At 31.0% G+C, this 23,457-nt stretch overlaps 2 protein-coding genes and 1 long non-coding RNA gene across 3 annotated transcripts in view; 2 read left to right on the top strand and 1 right to left on the bottom strand.

Annotated features, from left to right (window-relative positions):
- Positions 1-1,236: 1,236 nt before the first annotated feature.
- On the top strand, positions 1,237-2,226 carry LOC113397140 (uncharacterized). Its single transcript, XR_010309420.1, has 2 exons — positions 1,237-1,591; positions 1,919-2,226. It is a non-coding gene; the product is annotated as an uncharacterized LOC113397140 (long non-coding RNA).
- The window catches only part of LOC113397091 (peroxisomal multifunctional enzyme type 2), a 58,367-nt gene continuing 37,004 nt past the window's right edge, over positions 2,095-23,457 (bottom strand). The window contains exons 2-15 of the mRNA XM_064217646.1: positions 19,729-19,922; positions 17,419-17,564; positions 12,785-12,936; positions 12,143-12,314; positions 9,563-9,669; positions 7,976-8,105; positions 6,949-7,045; positions 5,852-6,012; positions 5,430-5,556; positions 5,173-5,356; positions 4,814-4,936; positions 4,122-4,279; positions 3,180-3,386; positions 2,095-2,743 (exon numbers count right to left, since the gene is read on the bottom strand). Of these exons, the coding sequence (XP_064073716.1) occupies positions 2,526-2,743; positions 3,180-3,386; positions 4,122-4,279; positions 4,814-4,936; positions 5,173-5,356; positions 5,430-5,556; positions 5,852-6,012; positions 6,949-7,045; positions 7,976-8,105; positions 9,563-9,669; positions 12,143-12,314; positions 12,785-12,936; positions 17,419-17,564; positions 19,729-19,918 (2,172 nt within the window). The 5' untranslated portion in view covers positions 19,919-19,922 and the 3' untranslated portion in view covers positions 2,095-2,525. The remainder of the gene's footprint in view (positions 2,744-3,179; positions 3,387-4,121; positions 4,280-4,813; positions 4,937-5,172; positions 5,357-5,429; positions 5,557-5,851; positions 6,013-6,948; positions 7,046-7,975; positions 8,106-9,562; positions 9,670-12,142; positions 12,315-12,784; positions 12,937-17,418; positions 17,565-19,728; positions 19,923-23,457) is intronic.
- On the top strand, positions 21,435-23,336 carry LOC113397116 (uncharacterized). Its single transcript, XM_026635276.2, has 5 exons — positions 21,435-21,616; positions 21,694-21,902; positions 22,106-22,321; positions 22,666-22,820; positions 23,036-23,336. The coding sequence occupies exons 1-5, from the start codon at positions 21,583-21,585 to the stop codon at positions 23,274-23,276; spliced, it is 855 nt and encodes a 284-aa protein (XP_026491061.2). The 5' UTR covers positions 21,435-21,582; the 3' UTR covers positions 23,277-23,336.

Genomic DNA, 23,457 nt, shown 5'->3' with positions numbered 1-23,457 from the left:
CTATAATGCATTTTCTAATCCTCGGGCTCCGCTCGAGGACTTGTTAGATTCAATAGCCATAGGTTCTTCGACATACGGGGGCAGTCTACCACTTCAGTCTCCTAATTATTAGTTGCTAGTTATGTCAATGAGTCCAACTCTTTTCGAATAGATTTATAAACTAATTTATAAATTTATCCTTCAAAAGTTGTTGAAAGTAAAACAAAGCTTAACTTGAACTGGTTTTTTTATGATAAAGGTGGTGGACGGGTAAATGTCTAGCTGATGGTAAGTGGTCACCGCCCAAAGACATTAGCACCGAAAAAAATATTAACCATTCTATACATTGCCAATGCGCCACCAACCTTGGGAGCTAAGATGTTATGTCCCTCCTGCTTTTGGTTACGCTAACTCACTCACCCTTCAAACCGGAACAAAACAATACTAAGTATTGTTGTGTTCCGGTTTGTTACCACCAAGTGAACCAGTCAAGATGGACTAGTCTCACAGTCTCACGTTTAGACACTATATATCATTTCACTTAAGATGTATTGAATAAAAACTTTCGATAAGTCGAAAACTTCTGCATCTCGAAAGAAATCCTTGTTTCTAGCCCCAATATTTCTACTTCTAGAACATGTCAACCTATGCTGAAATAATCAATATTCTTCTAAGAAATATTTTTCACATTATACATATTGAGTCTATAACTCGAAAAAAAATAAATTCACCTCTGTATCTTGAGTATAGCATTATTTAATTTTACTGCATCTACTACTCGATGATTTAAAAATAATAATAAAAAAATCGGAGAAAAAATAATAAGTTCAGGAAAAGTTTTACGGTTGTCTAGGAAAGGATTATCACTCTTTGTATATTTCTGTGCCTAAAATTTCATAGGATAGAATTTAAATCTGGGCTTGTCGAGTGACTTACAAAAACCTTCTAACTTTTTTTACTTCACCCTTAAAATTTTTACTCGAGTACTACTATTTTATATACACAAACGCGTCAAACATATAAGCTCCTCGTTTTATTTAAATTGGGCAAAACTATTAGAATTCGTTTCAAATATATTTACGTCACTTAACTGGCAAGTAGCAACTGATATTGTCATTTGTCACAAAAATGTCAAATTGATCCTTTTCGAATTGCTGTTGTAAAAATTAACTATTTTAAAACTTGCTTAAGTTTATTAACTTTAATTGACTTTAATTTATTGTATAAGATAAAATTATATGATCTTTGGTTTTTTTTTTGTAATTTAGAAGTATCTTACAAATACATCTAATTTTATCCTTAGCACATTATTGTTTTAAAGTCGACAGATATTTTTTTCTGTAGCTACTTCTAAGTTCAACAACATAATGCTTTGAACAAATTAAATAGGACAAACATATCATGATTGATAATAAAGCACCCTTTAATCCAAAAAAATATTTAAACAAAGATCTTATTGACAAACCACCACCTCTTGACGTGTGGATACAAGGCACTATTGAGCAAACAGTTGGAAATGATATATTAATTATTTCTGACATATCTGGAAGAGTAAAAGTTGTAAAATGCCAATCAGCTGATGGAGTTGTGGATAAGACTTCTTTACGTAAAGGTGATAATTTGTCTGAGAAATGTGTACATATAAAATTTCTAGATGGCATTTAAAACATAAAACTACTTTTATGTATTTCATGACATTATCTTCTGTGTTTAGTAAACAATTTGATAAATGTTAAGTTAAATATATTAAATACACAGCAAATAATTACTATACCTATTGTGCTCCTAGTACTTAAAATTTCCAGCAAATAATTACCGAGTAACTATTATGTAATTGGTCCATTTTAACTCTAGCTTATTTGATTGTTTATGGATAATTGAATAGGTTAAATTAGGTATCTCCCTGGATCTGATTACTGACATAAACTTATCACTACAGGAACTTACTGTTGCATATTAGGCATAGCAACGAAAACAAGAGGATTGCCTGAAGTCCAAGCTATAAAATTTGTTGATTTAACATCACAGCCACAAATGAAAACTGCATGGGAAAGTGAAGTTAGAGAAGCGGAACTATTGCTACAAGGAAAACTCGTGCCAGAGATTTAAACAACATTTATGAAATACATTTTATTATTCCATCACCTTAATTCAATCTTTATCTGGAATGAATAACAATTATATAAAGATAACATTATCTGATTGTAAACATAATATCTCTTAAAATAAATTATATTAATTTTTTGTTTTAAATTATTTGTGTCTTTCCTTTTAATTTCGTACATGTAATTTCAATATTTGACATAGAATTTGTGTTTTAGAAAATATAGGAATGATGCAGTCAAGATAAAATCATCACATATCTTTTTCAAATAATCTGACAGTAAATTATTTATGATGCCAAATATTTTTTAAATACATAGCTTGTAATAATTCAAATCAAACTATAACATAATTTTAATAGTTTTCTTAACACCCATCTTAAATAAAATATATTAAATACATATAAAAACATATTTATACAGAAATAAACTTTTTTTGTTCTTTTATAATTTGGCTCCACTCTTCAAGAGAGGGCCCAATTTCTGAGCTAACATGATGTTGCCAGCGATCTTAATTTTTCCCTTCAGATAGGCAACTTGTGGGCTGAGTGTACCAGCTGCAATATCCATGAGATCGTTATCGGATACTGTCATTGTTGTGTCAGCCTTTCCTGTTTTTGGTTCTCCTTGATATACAGTCAAACCTGATTTTAAGTCAAGTGCTGTGAACAAAATAAAGTGTGGAATTAAAACCAGAAGTTTATAAGAGATTTAAACCTGAAATTAATGTCCCACCACAAATTTGGGTTGGTGGATACAAATGTGAAAGTCTTTCATCAAACATACACAGGTTTCCTTTCAAAGTACCATCAGCATAAACCACGATTTTAATTTTAAAAAAATCTGTGTTACTTGCCTGAGTTTGAAAGTACAATCATTGATTAAGACTAACTACTGGGTGGTCTCGGCCCTGTTCACATAGTTAGAGAATATATACTCAATGTTTAAAAATTATTCTTTAATATGGAATAGTAAAAAACATAACTGTTGACCAAAAATATCTTGATGTATTTTTTTATTTATTCAACTTAACTATTTGACAATTTCTATAATGTGTCATGCAAAAAGAAAATAACAGAATATATTTTGAATACTTACTCCATTGCTTCACAGTCTTTCCATTCTCTGTTATGTTGTACAGGAACACAGCACCTACACTCTTCGCTTTATCTGGATTAGCCTTGATACCATCTTCAATCTTAGCAAACAAGGAGTCACTCTTTAAGTTGCTAGATGATGGTGCTGATTGTGTGGTAGGAGATGAGTTACCATCCTTGACAACATTCTTCAGGTCAACATAGGCTCCTATGATAAAAAAAAGATATTAATTAATTAGTTAGCTAGGTAAAACTTTCTTATATACAGGTTATTGGTAATGGTTCATGAAATCCCTAGTTTACGCCGTCTCGCCTGTATCATCCGCGGAACACCCCAAAATAAGAATAAAAAAAAGCGCATCAAATATGATGCGGAATAATTTAAAAAAAATCGGTAGTTGAATTCTAACTTTTATTTTAAATTTGTATTTTAGTTTCATAACGTTTTTTTTTGTTTTTAAGGCATTTTTGTGGAAACAAAATTTGAAATAATACCTTTTTCCATCTCGCATTTTTAAATTTGGACTGATAATTATTGTTTTATTATTGACAAAAAACCAGTGTTTATACGTTTTTATAAATCAGAAGAAAAAAATAGATTTTCATTGATACTTTTTTTAAATAAATTTTTGAAGTTCCATTTTTGACTTATTTTGAAAAAATCGAAAAAAACGTTATAAATCAAAAATGGTTAACATTTGCTACATGCATATGGTGGTTAAAATTATCGCAAATAATCACCCCTATCACCTCCTAACGGGAATACGTCGAATTACCAATAACCCCGTATATATCTATATATTACATGTATTAGAAATCGTAAACAGTCTGTTTATAAATTTCTCACTTTAATTAATTTTTTCATTAAAAATCTATATATAAGAAACAAGGATAACATTTATGCAATACTCTAGTATTTTTTGTCTAAGAATACATAATATACCTGCAATAACAACACTGTCTGTCTCCTTGAGCTTGGTCTGGAAGTGCACGCGCTTTCCTTCTAGCCACATTTCTGTGATGAGGGTTTGTCCAGGTAGGACAGGCTTAGCAAAGCGTGCCTTTATCGCCTTGAAGTTTGAAGGGTCATTTCCAGCGTATCTGTTTAATAATAAATAAATAATTATTTTATTTATTCTTGTACAATATATATAATAAAAAGATGAGATCTCTTGTAAGAAATTAATCATCCTATAATTTCTTACAAGAGATCTCATCTGGAAACCTTAAAAATCATCATATTGTGTCATCATGTCATCATATCAACACAAAATAGATATTATTGTATAAGTAACATTTAATAGATATTAAATGTTACTAAAAATTGATAACTTAGGTGAAACAAAATATATAAATAACATATTAATCATCAATATGTTATATATGCTTCAGTCATCAAAGTTAAAAATATTTTGTTTTAATAGGAATACAATTAGGAAGGATATTTCTTTGTAGCAAGAATAGGTATAAATAATGTAATTAGATAAGGATAAAATATTATGATCATATGTTAAACGATGCACAGCAATGCTTGGGATGTCATCTTTAAATGCTTCCCACTCGTAGTTAGCAGAAAATATTCAGTGGATTTTTAGTAAATCCGTAACAAATTATTCGACTTAATATTCAACTCACTTAGCTAGAATGTGTCTCACAGAGAATCCAAGAGATGCCAGTCCGTGAAGAATAGGCTTTGGGTGTCCACTAGCTGTAGCCACATTAGGGTCAATGTGGAGTGGGTTCAAGTCTCCAGACAATCTGAAATAAAATAGCTTTTTAGTTTATGCATTAAAAGTTCGAACTATAAATAACAAACTGAATGGTTTTAGGTAAATGGGTCAAAAAATAAGTAATATATCTATTTATTAGGCATTCATCTATAAATATATATTATCGGCCCCAACTGGGTTTGAAATCAGAACCTCGGGATCAGGGGCCTCTTGTCGAGCCACTAGACCAACGGAGGCAGTCAACAAATACCACATAGTGCGTACCGGTAGAGCGCGGCCTGGTCGTCGGCGGTGCGCTGCGTGACGCGCGCGTCGGGCTCGCGGCGCGGCGCGCTCTGCACGCCCGCGGCGCGCGAGCTGTTGCGCGCGCCGCCGAACCCGCCCTGCCCCAGCACGAAGATGTGCTGCTGCGTGCGCAGCACCAGCTGCCGGTCCTGGAACACCTCGCCTGCGGAACGGGACGGTGTATTCAAATTTGGTGAGCTTTGTACAAAAATATAATATTGGGATATATTACTCACTGTTGACGATGGCGACGGCGCTGGAGCCCTTGTCGAGCACGTCGACGACGTAGTTGCGGATGGTGAACTCTCCCTCGTTGCCGGGGAACTGATCGACAAACTCGATGTACTGCTCTCCGTGAAGAATCTAGCAACGAATATATTTATTTAAAAAACAAAATACAAAAATGATCCTTTATAGATTAATTTATAAAATCAAATAACTAGTAAAATTATAACGCATTTATAAATTTCGTGCGAGTAAAGCGGTTTAGCTCTAGGTAAACTTTAAATTTACAATATTCGACAAAATCAATCGGACAAAAACGGATTCTACAATCGATTTGGCAAAGTGCCATGTGAAATACTTTGTGTCAGTGCTGTCTTGGTTGCCCTAAGTTCAAGTTCAATCTGTTAAATATACAACACAACTCGATACTCACGTTGGTGAAGTCAGCGTGTTTGCCTGGCGGCATGGCCTGAGAAATCACAGGCGATTCCATGACCATTCCAGGGAGGATGAAGAAGGTCGGTAGAGCCGTGAAATTCTCGTGGCTCTCATAGAGGAACCTGAGGTCCGATTCGTTAACAACGGATGCTCCGACTGTAAAAGTATAATATATTATTATTTAGTCAATTATTGTAATCAGTATATATTATGAGTTTGAAAATAGTTATTTATTAACGAAAGTTGAAAATAATAATTAATTTATTCAAAAATCCACAAATTAAAATGCATTTTTTTTAAACGTTTGTCACGTGACATAAAACGCTCCTGATTGGTCGGGCTTATGATGATGTCAATTGCTTGTTAACCTCGATTGCCTACTGTATGTGGATTATATGCCACATATTACAATACAGGCAAGTGACGTCACCGACCCCATTGTAGCGCCATATTGTCAAATTAGCGTTTTCGCGCGCTATTTAAATATGGAATTTTTAATTTGATATTTTTCAGCAAATATGTACTAGAATTTAAAAAAAAAAACAACTTTTGCTGGGTTCCTTAACCTCTAGATGTTTATTAATACAATTTAGACTATATCTTTATATCGCCACTTCTGTATTTATTTAGATTAATCTTCAGTTTCCTAAACGATTGATTGATTCATTAATATTAAATTAATTCCATAAGTTGGTATCGACCAACAATTCATATACCAATCTGAATTGTCATTGGTCGATGGTAACCAATAACGTAATAAACAACCAATAAGCGATCAGCTAAAGCTAAATTATTATTTAGTCTAACTTTAAACAGCGTTACAAGAACTGTATTTTTAAATTTTGTATCTGCATTACGAAATAAGTCAAAAAAGCAAAGCAACAGCCAGTAAATGTCCCACTACTGGGCTAAGAAATCTTCTTCGTTTAAGGAACTTATTCCACCGTGCTGCTCAACACAACAGATTTCTGGAGATTAATCATCTCTTGACCACGGTAGATGTACATCGATGGAAACGACGGCCAAAATAAAAATGTTATCGTGGTTGAAATACAATTAAATTTAAAGTGTAATAAAAACTTATGATCTTACTTCCGAGCGCGTAGCAGACGAGGTCCTTGGAATTATATTTGTAGGTCGCCCAGTACGATTCACGATCCGTATCTAACTTACTGCGCTCTTCAAATTCCTAAAACGAATATTTGAAAGAAATGATAAAAGTTTAACACAAATAAGACATAAACTCGAACGAACCCATCATCATGGATGGTTTCTTTAGCAGATTTAAAAACATATTTATATGTAATCAAGCCTTCTTGTCTTTACAAGAAAGCTTGATTATGTATTTTGCTTTGGTAGCGGGTTTGTGCAGGCCCGCCTGGGTATAGATACGGATTGCCCATCCGCCAGCTCATATCAGGAAAAAAAAAAACAAAATAATTCAGCAAATTTTCTTTTCTGTTTGTCAAACGACTTCCTTTTGTTTGGTAGCTATTGAAGAGCTTCATTGTTACCAATAAAAAAATGTTCGAAATATAACAAATAATAAACTATATAAAATTGAAATGAACGTATAAAACATAGTCTTATCATATGTCCACTGCTGTTCTTTTAAACGTTTTCTTCATAGTTTTATATACATCGTTTGAAATTAAAGCATTTTCAACATATTCCTAACATTCGTTATTATATTTCCTGTTTAAAATCACTAACAGGAAATTCTGCTAGTTGTAACTTTGTAAATCGTATACATAAGTATTATATAATAAAATATATGACGAAATATTGTACCTAAAGTAACTTGTAACTTCTCTGTAAGTTGTGAGTTGATTGAAAGCAAACGGGACGCCTCATGACAAGTGGTCACCACCACCTATAGTCATTGGTATTGTAAGAAAGTTTAACCATTCACTACACCGCCACTGCGCTACCAACCTTGGCACCTAAGATAATGTCTTGTGCCTATAGTTGTAACGGTACACTCACCCTTCAAAGAGGAACACAACCATACTAGTTACTGTCCGGTAGTAGAATATGTGACGACTGGATGGTACCTACTCAGGGTTTCCACATTCCCCTACCATTAAGTATTATTTACTACATAATTATTTGTAATTACCTGTAGTTTCTCAACCAAGTCAACGGTGACCTCGGCGATCTTATCAATTCGTCTCGCACCATTCATGTTAACCACTTCGCCCCATTTTTCCTTGACCGATTCGATCGTTACAGGATCTGTTGGCTTCCTCCTGTATATTATTAATAGTAAACATTATTATTTATTTTTTTAAAGATAGTTACAATGCCCCCATTTCATGGGATTGCTAATAGTATCGTTTACACCTCCAACTAAGCTTAAAGTTTTGGCTAGGTGTGGGAACAATAGTCCAAGGGATGAGGAACGAACCTGCAACTTTTTACATCGCTAGGCGGCCTGTAAACTATTACGCTATTTATGTTTAGATTTATTTTTAAATAGCTAACTAACTATTGGACAACACCACATATATTACTCTGATCCCAATGTATGTAGCTAAAGCACTTGTTTTATAGAAAATCAGATGTAACGACGGTACCACAAACACCCAGACCCAAGACAACATAGAAAACTAATGAACTTTTTCTACATCGACTCGGCCGAGAATCGAACCCGAGACATCGGAGTGGCGTACCCATGAAAACCGGTGTACACACTACTCGACCACGAAGGTAGTCGTATTTATTTATTGCAAATATTAAATAATGAACGTCTTATTATGAAATTATGTTATCTTATGATATCATCCAGCCTAAGACCACCTAATCATTACCATTTACGTAATAACTTGTAAACACTATCTCATAGAAGGACGTCTGTATCGCCGTAAAATTGTAACTACCGTTAGAATATAATCTTTTTCGCGAGATTGTAAACTGTCAACAGAGAGTAAACCGAAACATACTTTAATTTATCGGTTATTTATAATCTATCGAGATTAATTTTGGGTAAATTATAAAAACTCTAACCTAACCGACATATTATAAACTATTAAAATTATACCTCTTTTTGTAAGTTAGCTCACCGTTCACAATTTCGCGAAATAGATTATAAAAAAATCATATAACAAATAGGCGCGGAAAAAATGAGTAAAACCTCTACAAACAGTCGGGCAAAGGGAAAGTTTATACTTCCTAATAACGAGTAACATTTTTTTAGTTCATATGGATTATTCTGCTCGATTGTCGGCTGGTGAATAGACATGCAAGTTACCACGACATTTCCCTTAACCGCTGAGTACCCGGATCTTCGGCTAAGATCCATATGTTCTACACACTCTGTGACACTCTTAAACTATCGGCACTCACTAGAATCGTGGTTACAAGATGTTTTAAGAGTGCTTCAGACGATTATAATAAGAGTAAAAACTACATAAATATACTATCATGATACATAAATATATTATTTGATTACCTTTTTTTAAGATTTGTGTAAGGGCTCGGTTTCGTTAGTGAATAGAGCTAACTAGGTATATATATTATGAAATTGACTTTTGTTATTTTTAAAAGACAAACTGCATTTTTTTCCCTGTATATTTGTTGCATACGCTTAATATAGTCGGATACGTCTGTATCCTCCAAATTCGTTTCACAGAAATAAATTAATTGAATTGACCGTAAGTAAACGAAACAACAGATTGAATCATACGTCATCAAATCCAAATCTTACCTTAAAGGAGCTCCTTGAGATCTAATGAGATGAGCCTTCGTCGCGAAACCGAGCGTGGAGTCGATGATTAAACCGCTGTCTTCGAACGATTCGTGGGACATGTACGCCTGACAATTAAAAAACAAGACATAATAAATAACACACTCGAATCCGCATAGTAAATTAAATACAATACTACACCAATAACCGCAATATTAAGTTAAAAAAAATTAACGACGAAGTTTGAATAAGTCTTCCTACAAATGTTGTGCATAGCTATTAATGACATATTCAAACAGATTTTTAATTTATACATTGCACACACAGTCATTACTTATGAATTCGTCGTTGGTGTGCATTATAAAAATAATTAAATAAATAAATTAATTACATAAGTATCCATATATACCAGCTAATCTCATCTCATCGAGATACGTTGCAACGCCGTACGAAATTTCTTTGTCAACTTCTACAACTATATATATATATACATATATATATATATATATCAATAGTTATGAAGATCAGTTGCGCGGTACGGAAATATATATAAAAGTTTTTATTTCATTATAATCAAACGAAAGAAAGCCTCGAAAGGGGCAGTTACTTCCAAAAAATTGCTCACTTTAAAAGAATAAAAGAAATATGTAGCTGTTTCATTACTCGAAAGTATTACAACTTTACAGAACAATAATAAATGTTATCATTGTTGCGCTAAATACATATAAACAAAGTCATAAAGAACTTTTTCTTTATCATCTAACCCAAGATAATTTTATTTATTCACAGTATTCGTATGTAATGTTTTACACCAGTGAATAGTCGAGGCGAACATATTACCAACACAACTAAAAAATATTAAAGCGCATTTATAAAGCATTGATAAGTAAGCCATACTACTCAATACAAGATTATATTAAAGATAAAAAAACCTGTACTTTTTTATAAATTGATTTCCAGGCAGGATGTAAAAATTTAATTGTACCTTACTGACATACTATGTAATTAAAATGATGTAAATGAGTAAAACTACTGAGTTTCTGGTCGGTTTTTCTCGGTTGAATCTACTTTACACTTTCAACGCTGTTATACGATTCAAAAGCTTGCTTTTATGAGCATACTCGAATAAAGAATATTTTGATTTTTTTGAGTGCATCACTAATGTAACATTTTTTTTTAAATTTAATTTACGAGTCTCCAACAAAAGATACACACTAAATACATATTCTTAAAATTAAACAATATAAAGGTTACAAGTCGTGTGCTCCTTCAATTATATTCGACCACAGCATGCACTAAGCTAAAGCAAAACAAAATAATTTAAATACAATTAAGATAAAAAGTGAAAAAATTATATATAACAGTAAAAATCAAATATAGCTAGTGTATCAAGTGAACACTTGTCATGTAACATCATAATCTCTCGTTTCACCTCACTAGCAGAATGTTACATTACGCGCGTACTTACTACAGATAAAAAAAACATTTGTTATGGGAGACCCGGTTGGAACGAAGTCGCTTTCGCAGTATATTAATTAAATCGTAGACATAATTAACGTTTGAGAATAACTTAAAGGAAATAAATAATGATAATGTGAATTAAAATAATAACAATATTAATATAGCATAAGTTTAAATTATATAAGAGAAAGGTGATGATTTCAGCCAGCCTCTACTGTAAGCCGCGTAAAATAAATTCGTTCCAATAAATATATGAAATAATAATTCTCAGAGATAGGCATGTGAAATTAACAGATCATAAACAAAAGGTAGAGTGGGGTAAAGTTATAGTAAACACAAATTCAATCCGTGGTAATAACTGAATTAAATAATTCTCAGTCAAACAATATCTCTGAACGTATCATATAAAAATAAAACAACAAATTACTGCTACCTACCTATTGTTACCTACTTGGCTTGGGCAATTCATAATGACCGTTTTTTTATATTTTAGTTCACATGAATTAAATATATTCGTAAACGAGTTATTATTACTTTGAATATTAATGAATCAAAAGTTAAATTTTGTAATTATGAAATTGAAACGTATCGCGTTTTATTTGATATCCTGGCTGCTCTTGTGTCCAACGGTTATTCACATTACAGATAATTTTTATCACTTGAGTTCACACAAGTTTAGCGTAACTTAACCCTGACCGTACACAATACACTCGAATAAAACAGTAGTAAAATAAAAGATTAATTATTAATTACCGCCTTCATGGTTTTCTGTTTGACCTAAAGGTTAACTGGCAGAGAACGCCTTCAGGCAATAAGTCCGCCTTTTGTCCTATTTACTTTGTGTTGGTCAATAAAGTATTTAAAAAAAAAAGTTTATTTTTTTTATTAGTCAATGATCATCTCCAATATTTTCATAATTCGTGTGTAAGATAAATAAGAATTAAGATTTAGAAGACAGTAGACTTGCACACAAAATCACGCATAATATTCACAGCTGGCTAGTCTGTTTGGATAATTTTCTGTGGCCGAAAACAGACAGAAGAACGTAACTTTGTTTAAGTATAGGTATGCTGTTTCGGTTGCTAATGGAAGTTCTATTGGAACTATTCCACATATGTATATTTATATAGATAAACTCACAACAACAGGAGCGATGAGTTCAGGCTTCATGGCCTGGTACATGTCTGGAGGGAGGATGTCTTCCGTGAGACGGGACGCTGCGGTCGGCACGATGGTGTTCACTTTGATGTTGTACTTCGCGCCTTCGATAGACAACGTGCTCGCCAGACCGACGAGGCCCATTTTTGCGGCACTATAATTAAATGAATTAATTTTAATTTATTGATTGTAAAAGGTATAATCAAGCATCGTAATTTTTTTAAATATTTTAATCCATCTTTTCGTAAGAAGTTACCGGAATTCATGGAAAATATGAACACAAATTAAAAAAAAAAAACTAAAAATATATTGCCTTTTCAAATAAGACTTAATAATTTACAATGCAGTAAAACAAAGTGAGGAAGGAAAAAAACGTCAAGATGTTTTCATACAAACATCATGTTGCCTGACGAAAAGACGGTAAAGGAAATCTTTCATTATTACACCACAACACAAAATAATCAACCTTTATATTCTAACTAATTAAACAAACATCTTCATAAGTTCCGAACTTTAAAAATAAAGTATAGTATTAAAAAATAAGATGTCCACCATATCCGGGAAGGACTAGGTCGCAATCTAACTTAAATCCGCTCCTGAAATCAATATTATATTATAATTTACCTGTAGTTAGCTTGTCCAAAGTTTCCAAGCAGACCAGCGTTACTCGAGGTCATTATGACACGACCAAACTTCTGTTTCTTGAACGTTTCCCATGCAACTTGCGTGGTCTTGAACGCACCCTTAAGATGGACTGCGTGCACCAAATCCCAATCCTAGACGAAAGTTATTAAATATAAACATAACATTGGTACTGAGCTGGGCGGGAGAACATGCTATGAGTGAATACCCTTCCGGATAGTTAGAAATAGTTATATAAATACTGTAGCTTGACAAATTAGAAACGTTCTTAATATTGTAATTGGTATCAACGTTTTTTTATTAAAACACCAGTGTCTATCATTCATACATTTACTTTGCTACTTATTCGTAGCCTACTGAATTTCGTCCGTCGATCTAATCCGTGCTTTAGAATTACTCCCCACAAAATACTACGAATACTTGATATTATGGTATATTATATACCAAAATTTTCTACGAAACGCGTTGCATCCTCTATTATAAATTTTATGTGCATTGGTTTAGTAATTTTTTCAATGAGCATTACAATAAAGATTACAGATGTAAATTACTAATTTTCCTGTACACAGGATTTATTGTTAGCTGATTATTTCAAATTATTTACCCATTACATTTTGCCATTACCTACATTACTTAAGGATGTAAATATAACATAATATATTATGTACGAGAGCCGTCCATATCCGTAATGTATGCGGAATTGAGAGGTTATAAAATAAAAAACAAATAAACAGTTTTTCTGTTTCAACATTACTCTCAGGCTCGACACATTTATTAGGGTACATGTGTAAAAGTACCTAAATATCAGTATTTTTTACATTAAGGTTTGATAAAAATTGATCATGTTTAATAAAAAAAGTGTTTCGTTGGTAGCCTTTTTATATTTTTATTTGGTGTAATGCTAGATTATAGATATTGCGTTTCGCCGATTCATTTTGGACTGCTCAAATGTGTTTTAGCGCCTCAAAAATTTATCATCTTTGAGATATTAGATCGGAAAAGAATTCGTCTAAAATAATACATAAACATAATCCATTTAAATAAATTTATATCGTAAAAAAATATTACACAAGTTTCGAGAAGGTCACTAACAATATCGTCAAATCTTATCTCCGCTAGTGTTACCCGAACATATAACAGTAGATAAGGATAAAAAAATACCCATCCGATTATCTTCAATTTGCCAACGTTTGTATTATGTAAGCCTAATCTTTACTGATATATCATAATTTCAGTTTATTAATCGTAAGATAACTGAATATCCAGTTGTTACCAGCACCGGCGTTAGGGAGGGGCCCAATGGGGCGACGGCCCAGGGCGCCAAATTTGCGGCGCGCCGAGATGTTGAGTCTCCTGCCTCCCGTCCTACATACACTCAATACTCTATGCATATCTTTAGAGTCGGTCCTCGCCTCGCTGCAAATACGCTCGCTACGAAAAAAAGGGTCGTCCTATGTTTTCTAAGGGCCGCCTTGGACCTTCCCAGCCCGACCCTGGTCATATAAATAAAAAGGCGCCGAATGCATGTCGAGCTCCGGACTCCTAGATAGTTAAGACCGGTTCTGGTTGTTACGAGACGTGTCTCATTCTTCAGTTTATAAAGAACATTTTATTGGAAAATCTTCATCCTCATAATATTACGTTACACATGTTACGGTGTGTGTCATGGGGAAAATAGATTGCAAGTTATATGAGATCGCATTTATTAAAACCAAATATGCGAAAACATATAAATATTTATTAAATCCTACTAATATTATAAATGTGAAAATGTATGTTTGGATGTTTGTTATTCAATTGCACAAATTGAATAGAGCTTATACCTTTAATACAGGAAAGCATCATATCACCTGAGACAATGGACTAGGGGGTCTATGGACTATAACTGCATTTATAGGTAGCAATTTTATGCACAATAACATACGACATGGACTACGTGCCAAGTATACTTCAATGTTTTAAAAAAATCCTTTCGCTTCGAAAGTCTGGAAGCCTTTAAATTTTATCCAAATCGCTTAACATCATGGTGATATTAAAAGAGAGTCAAATTTAATCTTAAATTTGTAATTAATATTATATTATTCTTAATATTTTAAACATTATGTTTCTCATATATAGGCTGCATCATTTGCAAATTTTATTCGATAGAAATATGTTTCATATTCCTCTGAATTCAAATACATTGTACCCATTTTTTATTATGAATTTAAATTAACTATTTGGCATGCCTAATACTTATTACAGCGGAAATTACAATGGGCGACAGTGAACATACCTAACCTATTATATATAACCTATTTAAAACTCCTAGTCGTACCAATTATACATGAGATCAAATAAGATGGTACCTTTAGCCATGTGTCTATATCACCGGGGAGAAGGCGTCTGCGCTATGCACACCTTGTACTCCCGTTATAAGTGTACCGGACTAAGGGGTCTCTGTACTCTGAGAATCTCCTAGGATTTGGAGGCCTGCAGGGGTGGGCCTAACGTCGGGACAGCACGGCAGTATGCGCAAGCGATCCCGTGACGTCGCCCTTAAAGACAGACTGGGTACCGTTGGTTTTTTACACAAGGGAAAAAAGCGAAAAGGCGTTTTCCAGCGAAAAAAAAAAATTGTGTCCACGTCACATACCTTATTATTTACATTATTCTGTACATCATACATTATTCTGTTTTACGTAACGTCGTAATCATAAACAGATTGACAATCAGATTGACGGATAAAAATAACAGATTAAAGAAAATGAATGAAAAAATGTCTACAAACTCCATTGAAGTGGGCTTTAACAAGCATCAATCATATCATCGTGAAAATACTATCGTATTAATATATGTCTTACATGAGAAAAATTAGCACACTAGTAAATTGTGTTAAGTACATTACTCCTTTCCTGCAGCCCTGACGTAAAGACACAAAAGGGTGGAACAGGAGATGAAAGTTCGTACCGAAGTTCGCTTTTCAATATTAGAAATCGGTCTAATGCTTCGCTTTATGAGCAAAAGACAGATTGAAAATCCATCACCCAAGAGTATGAAATTTATGTTCGCCTTTTTTCAGTCAAGACTCAGAAATGTAGAAATCGGTGTTAAGGCTTCTGTTTATTATTTTCTTTTCTCTTACTGAAGGCCAACGTCACAGTGTTATATTGTCAAAGCTAGTTAAACTATAAAAGGGGATACTCAATTACAGTGAATTCAATTGGAAACCATTATAGTGGTGAAGATCCATGGATATACAGCGTTTGAATAGCCAATACTCTATATACAAAATTATACTATCTATAAATGGTACGTAATTTTGATAAGGAAAAAGACTCACTATATATAATAAGTACAAAATGGTAAATAAGTATATATATAATAAGTACAAAATGGCTGAACAATGACAGTGTTTTAACCAAAAAACTGTTTTCGTACGCTTACATTGCTTACTCGAACTCAATCTTAGGTGATACATAAAAATAATATACTAGAAATTGGTTAATATTTAACAATAAACTAACTCAAACCAAGTTTTATATTATTCAATTATCTCATTATAAAATAAATATACCTATTTAATATTTTCTTGCTAAACGCACTCCTCATTTTCTTTATTAGTAAATTCCACGAGTGCGAAGCCGGGATGAGTCACTGCTAATACCATATAATTTTTCGAGTTGGTACTTGATTCCAAAATGATTAAATACACCCAGGCATAGTATATACTCAAATAAGTATACTTGGTACTAAGAATATTAAGCATTATATATATAAATCTCTTATCTCACGATTATGGCAGTTTAAAAGCAATACGTCATTTGTGTCGTAAATCATAACTGAATTCAAGTATCGATGTATTTGAATTTAGTATCTTGTTGTGATTACATAAACATTGATCGTAATTAATGAGGTTCACATAAATCTTGTGAAAGATTTTATTATAGCTCGTTTCCAATTTAACAACGTGTTTTTGTGTTTTTAACAATTATTAAATTAATTAAAATACTTTTAATAAGAGGAACCGCTGCTTTAATACGCTGCTTGATTGGTTACACATGTGATTTTCATCCCTGAAGGTTTCCTGATGAAGTTTTCATCATGAATGAAAAAGATTTATTAAGATGAAAAGTCAGTAGTACTTGCCCGAGAGTCTTAGTTCTCAATCTTTGTTTAAGTTTTATATGTTAAACTGGGCCATTTCGGCTTTTAACTTATTTGTATACGTAACCTTACAAGACATAACCAGATCATGTTGGTCTCATCTGCCTCAGCTTGTAGAAATAACCCTTACTACTAGACATAATTGAAAGTACTAGGTAAAGACCTAGTACTTTCAATTGTGATGCCGGTGAAAAAAAATATGTGAAATGTGTTTTAATGTTGACTCCAACTTAAGTTTTGATTGAAATAATATTACACAATATAAGATTATGTACTTACTTATGTACTTCAATAGCGATTTTTTGCGTTAATTAATAGTTATATAGGACTGGCAATTAATTTTCGTAGTAACACAACAGAAAAATACCCATTTTTCTGTCGTGTTAGTTTTAAATATGACACTCCCTAAGAAAAAGGAGATATATATGAAAAACATAACAAAAACAAGGAAAAAATGATAGGTATGGTACCTGATCGGACATCTTTTGGAAGCTCTTATCACGTAGAATGCCGGCATTGTTGATAAGGATATCAATACGACCAAAATTATCAAGAGCCGTCTTAATTATCTTCTCGCCTTCAACGACTGAATTGTAATCAGCAACTGCTTCTCCGCCTGTGAAACAATTTCCTGTTAAGAACTATAAATACGCTTAAACATTATGCTAAAAAACAAACAATGTAAGTTTTATAAGTAAAAGGATTATAAGGATTGTGTCGATGTCGAACTTACTACCTTTAAATCATCGAATTTAACTTCGAGGATTTGAGTTATTAAAGCTATTTACTCCTCACCTCTTTGCCATTTTGAGATTTTATTTTATTCCATTATTTTCAGTTTAAATACATAAGAATCCCAAACCTTTGACCTTCACTATATTTTCGTAGATTTTAAACAAATTAAAAAAATTACATTACTTTCAAAGCCAGGATATGACAATTTACCGAGTCATTAATATAATTTCTTAAAGAAATAAATAATTAAAAATGGATATTGTGTACTTATACCTTTATTTTGGTAATGAAACTTTTGTTGGAACTAAGTTGGGAGTAATAGTTTGTTCATAACATTACATGTATTGGTAAATCCATACAACTAAATATAGTTTAGTTATACAATAATTTTCCTTAAAACAACTTTATTGAACATACATTCCTTGTACTTAAGTAAAAAACTATTCATCTTCCCTTTATTCATCATATTACATAATATATTTATATATTATGCATTCAAGTTTGAGGAACACTGTCCAAAACTTTTTTTTTTATATAATATGTAGGAGAACTAGCAAATGGGTCACCACCAGGTGATCACCACTGCTCATTGTCATTGGTGGTGTAAGAAATATTTGCCAAAGTTTACATCACTCACCCGTCAATCCAAAACACAAAAATTATATTATTGTTGTTTAATGATAACATAAGTGACGAATGATAATAAAATAATAAATTCATATTAATCTATACTAATATTATAAATGCGAAAATAACTCTGTCTGTTGCTTTTTCACGGCCAAACCAAAACTTAATTTGAAGAAATATGCTATGAAGCAAGCTTGAACTACAAGAAAGAACATACAACTTTTTTTTTTTGCCTAACACGTGATGAATAACCCGTAAAAACCGCGCGCGAAGTCAAGGGCATCAACTAGTACAATATAAAAAACTTTTATCTTCTCTTTAATAAATTATCCAAATACTGTAAAATATTGTGCATATGTAAAGTTATTTTAATTTTGAATAGTGAGGATGTGAATACAAAGGTCAATTTTATGTACATGTTTAAATGTCTTTACCTACAGCATTAACATTTTACTCATAATTCGAAACAATTGGACTAGACTTAAGAGTTATATTGCACAATATAATATGAGAGTATGTATCTTTGTAAATTATTTGTAGTTTGTCTTTTTTTTCATTAATTTTGTGAATTGGTACAAGTATTATTATATAACTTGATGAATTTGAGTCTATTTAATATATTTGTTATATTATATATTCAAAATTTATGAAAAAAATGATCTAGAAATAAGTATAAATAGAGAGGCTTTGCTTAATAATTATGGCCTATTCCGTTTTTAAAATTTTGATGAAATACTATGTTGTTTGTGTATTAAATATTATTGTTGGAAAATTCCACAGATGATAAAAAATATTGTATTTTAATCTGTTACATAATTGCAATTCAAATAAATACATACCTCATGTCAACTATTAATAATATATGATCAAATAAATATTCAACATATCAATAAGCCAATTTGAATTTAGTTGTTGTAGTGAAAATATTTTTTGAAATAAAATAATGACTAAGAGAAAAATAAAATATTAAATATATGTTTAATTGTTTTCTTTCAGAGAAATGAAAATGTATGTTTGTAATAATAAATGATTCAAATATATGACTAATTTGATTTATGTTAGTTGAACATTTTTATGCCTCTTGGTAGCTTGATTAAATCTGTATAAAATACATCACTCTTTAGAACAAATATGAAATATTTTAAGAAAAACTTTTGAAAAAAAAAATCATATCAATTGTTATATTTTTAAATGCTACATGTATTTACAATTGTTTAATCCATACAAAAGTAAAATATAATAATATTTGGTATTATATAGTAGTACTTAAAAATAATAATTACTTAAAAATTGTTCTTTTATAAAAACTTTATAAAATATAAATCAAATAATAACACTAGTATTTGTTTATTTGGTTCTAAGAAAACGTCAGGAGTAAGAATTAAAGCTTTGAATTGTTTTACATTAACTAAACTGACCTTTGTCCTTAATTTCCTTGACAACAGCATCTGCGAAATTTGATTTCCCAACACCGTCTCTTGCGCTTCCAAGATCGTTCACCACCACTTTAGCACCCCTTGAACCGAGAAGTAAGGCATAAGCCTTTCCTAATCCACCACCGGCACCCGTAACTACAGCAACACGGCCGTCGAACCTTAGCTGATCCATTCTACACGACGTATGAAAGCCAAATGAAACAAATTCTCAATATTTCCGTCGCAAATAGACAAATTAACTTTATTCACCGATACTAGTGATTACAAAATAATCAATGCGCGATTTATCATGAAATTACTTACAAAAAATATTTAAAGTTTTAATCTAGCACACAAAAGTTAAATTTTACTTTACTAACGAAGTAACTAAAAATTAAATTTAATTAAACCGGTTTTAGTCAGACGTTAAGTGCAAAGTTTACTTAATTAGCTAGGTAAAAAATACGAGTTAAAAAAAAATCTCAACTTTTTGATATAACAAATACTTTAAAATACGAACTTATAAGTATAATATCTATCCGTATGAAGTTTATATTATGATATACTCTTTGTGTCTTTGTTTTCTTTTCCAGTAAATAATATATCAGTAAAATACCTACTATAATTGTTGGTACGACAATCAACAATTGTGAATTGACAAAAAAGCAAATAATGCAGATTTAAAAAACTTAGAAATGACAAACGGATCACAGATGATAGAAGTATACTAGTCAGGACAGGACTAGGACAGAACTAGGACAGAAGTTAGGATACATTAATTCACCGATCATTAAAATTAGTTTTTTTTTATTATTTAGTATATTTTTATCTTATAAAACATATTAAACAAAATAATTATTAATATAAAAATAATTTATTTAATTAATTAACATAAGAATTATTAACATTAAGTCCGTAAATATATACAAATATGAATTAAAAATAGTTACTGTACAAATCCTGACCGCGTGGAATGGAATGGTGGCTAGAATGCTATCAGCATAAAAATAAACCGATCATTTGAAAATTAGGGATAATTTTAAATAATATTATATACCTATATACTTTAAAGTAAAACCATTTGCAGTGCTATACTTTTAAAAATATTTTACTGTAAAAAATATGATAAAATATTTTTAATATGTTGTAAATTTTATTAATAAACTAAGATAGAAAGAAAAAACTAATATATACTTTTGCTCTTTTAAATGTTCGTCAATTTATTATTACATTAATACGATAAAATTCACGATTAAATTTTATTATATTTGTTTTTAGTTTTTTGTTTAATTTAAAAATGTGTAACCCTCAATTTAACATCAACTATACACTTTTTTATTTTCTTTCAAATACTTTCTGATTAGATATTCTAATTTCTAATTAAATAATACAGTCTTACAGTAAACATAATTATTTAAATTGTCTAATCGACTGCTAATCGAATAAATATTTAGATTTTAGCTCATAAATAAATAAACTAAAAGAACACCACTGTAAGCTTATGTACGCCAATATGTATATAATATGAAATAATATAAGGTAATAAAAGCACATTTTACTCTAATAATGTAAAATAATTATATATGTGTGTATTAACAGATCACATTATTTTGACAGTTAAAATCGATATTTTGAGTTTATAATCGTATCCCTATCGTAAACATTATTTATATTTTGAATTTTCTATGACATTTTGACATAACGATTAACGGTTTTAGTCTACAGCTACACTACAAGTTGTTTAAAAATAAAAAATATTTTAATATTTTTAAAATCATTGTAATTATACATCGTAGTAACATTGTAAAAGTGATGTAACCAAATTAAATTTTATTACATATTTTAAGGTGAATAAACATGAATGGACATGTAATTAACGATCCACTTGCCGGTAATATATTTGTGTTTAAAGTATATTAATATTGTTCAGTTAACAGTTTAAAACATAATTCTTGCAATTTATTTTAGTTATATATAATGAAGGCCAGTGGCGAATAAATAGAGTTTCTCCGATGCACAATTTACAATATGGTGAAGTAAAACTAAAACAGTATGCATCTAAGATTCGTCAAGCTTTTGTTAGTACTATTGCTACTAATTCGACTTTAAAATATGTTGTACTAATTGAAAATTTACCTTTACTAAAATACTCGGAAGAAGATTCAAATGGCTTAATGGTAAGAGAAATAGTAATAAAATGTATTTTTAAAATTTCATGAGTAATATCATATGAGCCCATTATTCAAAGTTACCAAATTACTTTAATTTTTATATACTATAAGCCTTGAAGTCATTTTTATAATTTAAAACTTCTGTCTCCATAAGATCTTTAGTAAAAATACCTATGGTATATATTATTTTATTTACTATATATTTCCAGATAACAGTAACATCAAGTTCACAAGACAACAACAGTGCTAAGAATAAAACAGTGTATGCTGCAATTCTTCTCTCATGGGGTGTCAGTATATCTATAGATGATGCCACCCATCTCCCTTACATGCTTGAGTGGGGAGAGCAGAAAGTGGGCCTTGCTGTTAAAAACACATTACAAACAATATTTGATTGTAATATTAAACAATATAATTTCACACAGGTGATAAAACGAGATTTATTTTAAATTTCTTTTCTATTAATTTCATTTTTTATATTTCAGCCTAGATTCAGGTATAGATTATTGAAAAAGTAGCCTACAGCTTTAAAGGGCACAGCTCTCAACATCCAAATCACAAAAACATATGAAAATATTGGATTATAAATAACATGATGTGGTACCTAAATACAACATATATAAACATATTTTGTTACATATGTAATAATATATGTAACATGTTTTTTATTTATTTAGAAACCTGACTTTATATTTTTGTGTTTTTTAATTTTTTCAGAGTTAAAGAAATAAGTGTATTCCTCAAAATTAAATGTTTTGTTATTTTTCAGCATCAACTATTACAATTTGGGTTCAATTTTGTTGAAAACGACACATCCCGGAATACAGATCCATTTATTCTAAGTTATAAGACACCCCAAGTTAATTTTAAAGACAAACTCACATTATCATTTGAGGTTGGTGATGTGCATACTATCTGGAATGGGTAATAATATTTTTTGAACATATAATTTATCTATAAAATACTTTTTAAAAATTATTTTAATTGAGTTGCTTATTTCTCTTTTAATTATATGTCACATCTTTTTTAATTAATATTTTTGTTTCATTTTAAGTCAGCTCTAATAAGAATGATGGGTCATACTACATACATAATATGATGTGTCTAGGTTTTTTAAAGAATGTATTTTGTGTTTTTAGTATAAAGGATGAAGTAAACAGAGAATCAGAATCAGTGAACTTGGCTTACCAAATTCTGCAAAATCAAATATATCACATGATGACTCTTGATATAACTGTATTTGACCTGTGTGAGGTTTTATTATCAAAAGCAGAAGTGAAGAGCAATGGTGTTGTGAAAATGAAGACTCCAGAAATTGTTAATTCTGTATTTACAGTTTTGAATGACATCAATTCAACTTTATATATAGATTTTCATTAATTTTTCATATTGTTGTTATAGCTATAAATTAATTATGAATAAATATTTGTACCTGAATAAGTATTTCGTATCCATTAATATTTTTCAAGTTACATGTCAATTTTAGTTAAATCATAATGATTGGAAAGTAGTAAAACAAGTCCCATTATATTTATTAATCATGGAAAAGACAGTTACTACT

This window comes from Vanessa tameamea, chromosome 18, assembly GCF_037043105.1.
Source record: "Vanessa tameamea isolate UH-Manoa-2023 chromosome 18, ilVanTame1 primary haplotype, whole genome shotgun sequence".
Lineage (NCBI taxonomy): Eukaryota > Metazoa > Arthropoda > Insecta > Lepidoptera > Nymphalidae > Vanessa > Vanessa tameamea.
The sequence above is the reverse complement of the archived record's forward strand: the minus strand, read 5'-3'. Positions and strand labels throughout refer to the sequence as shown.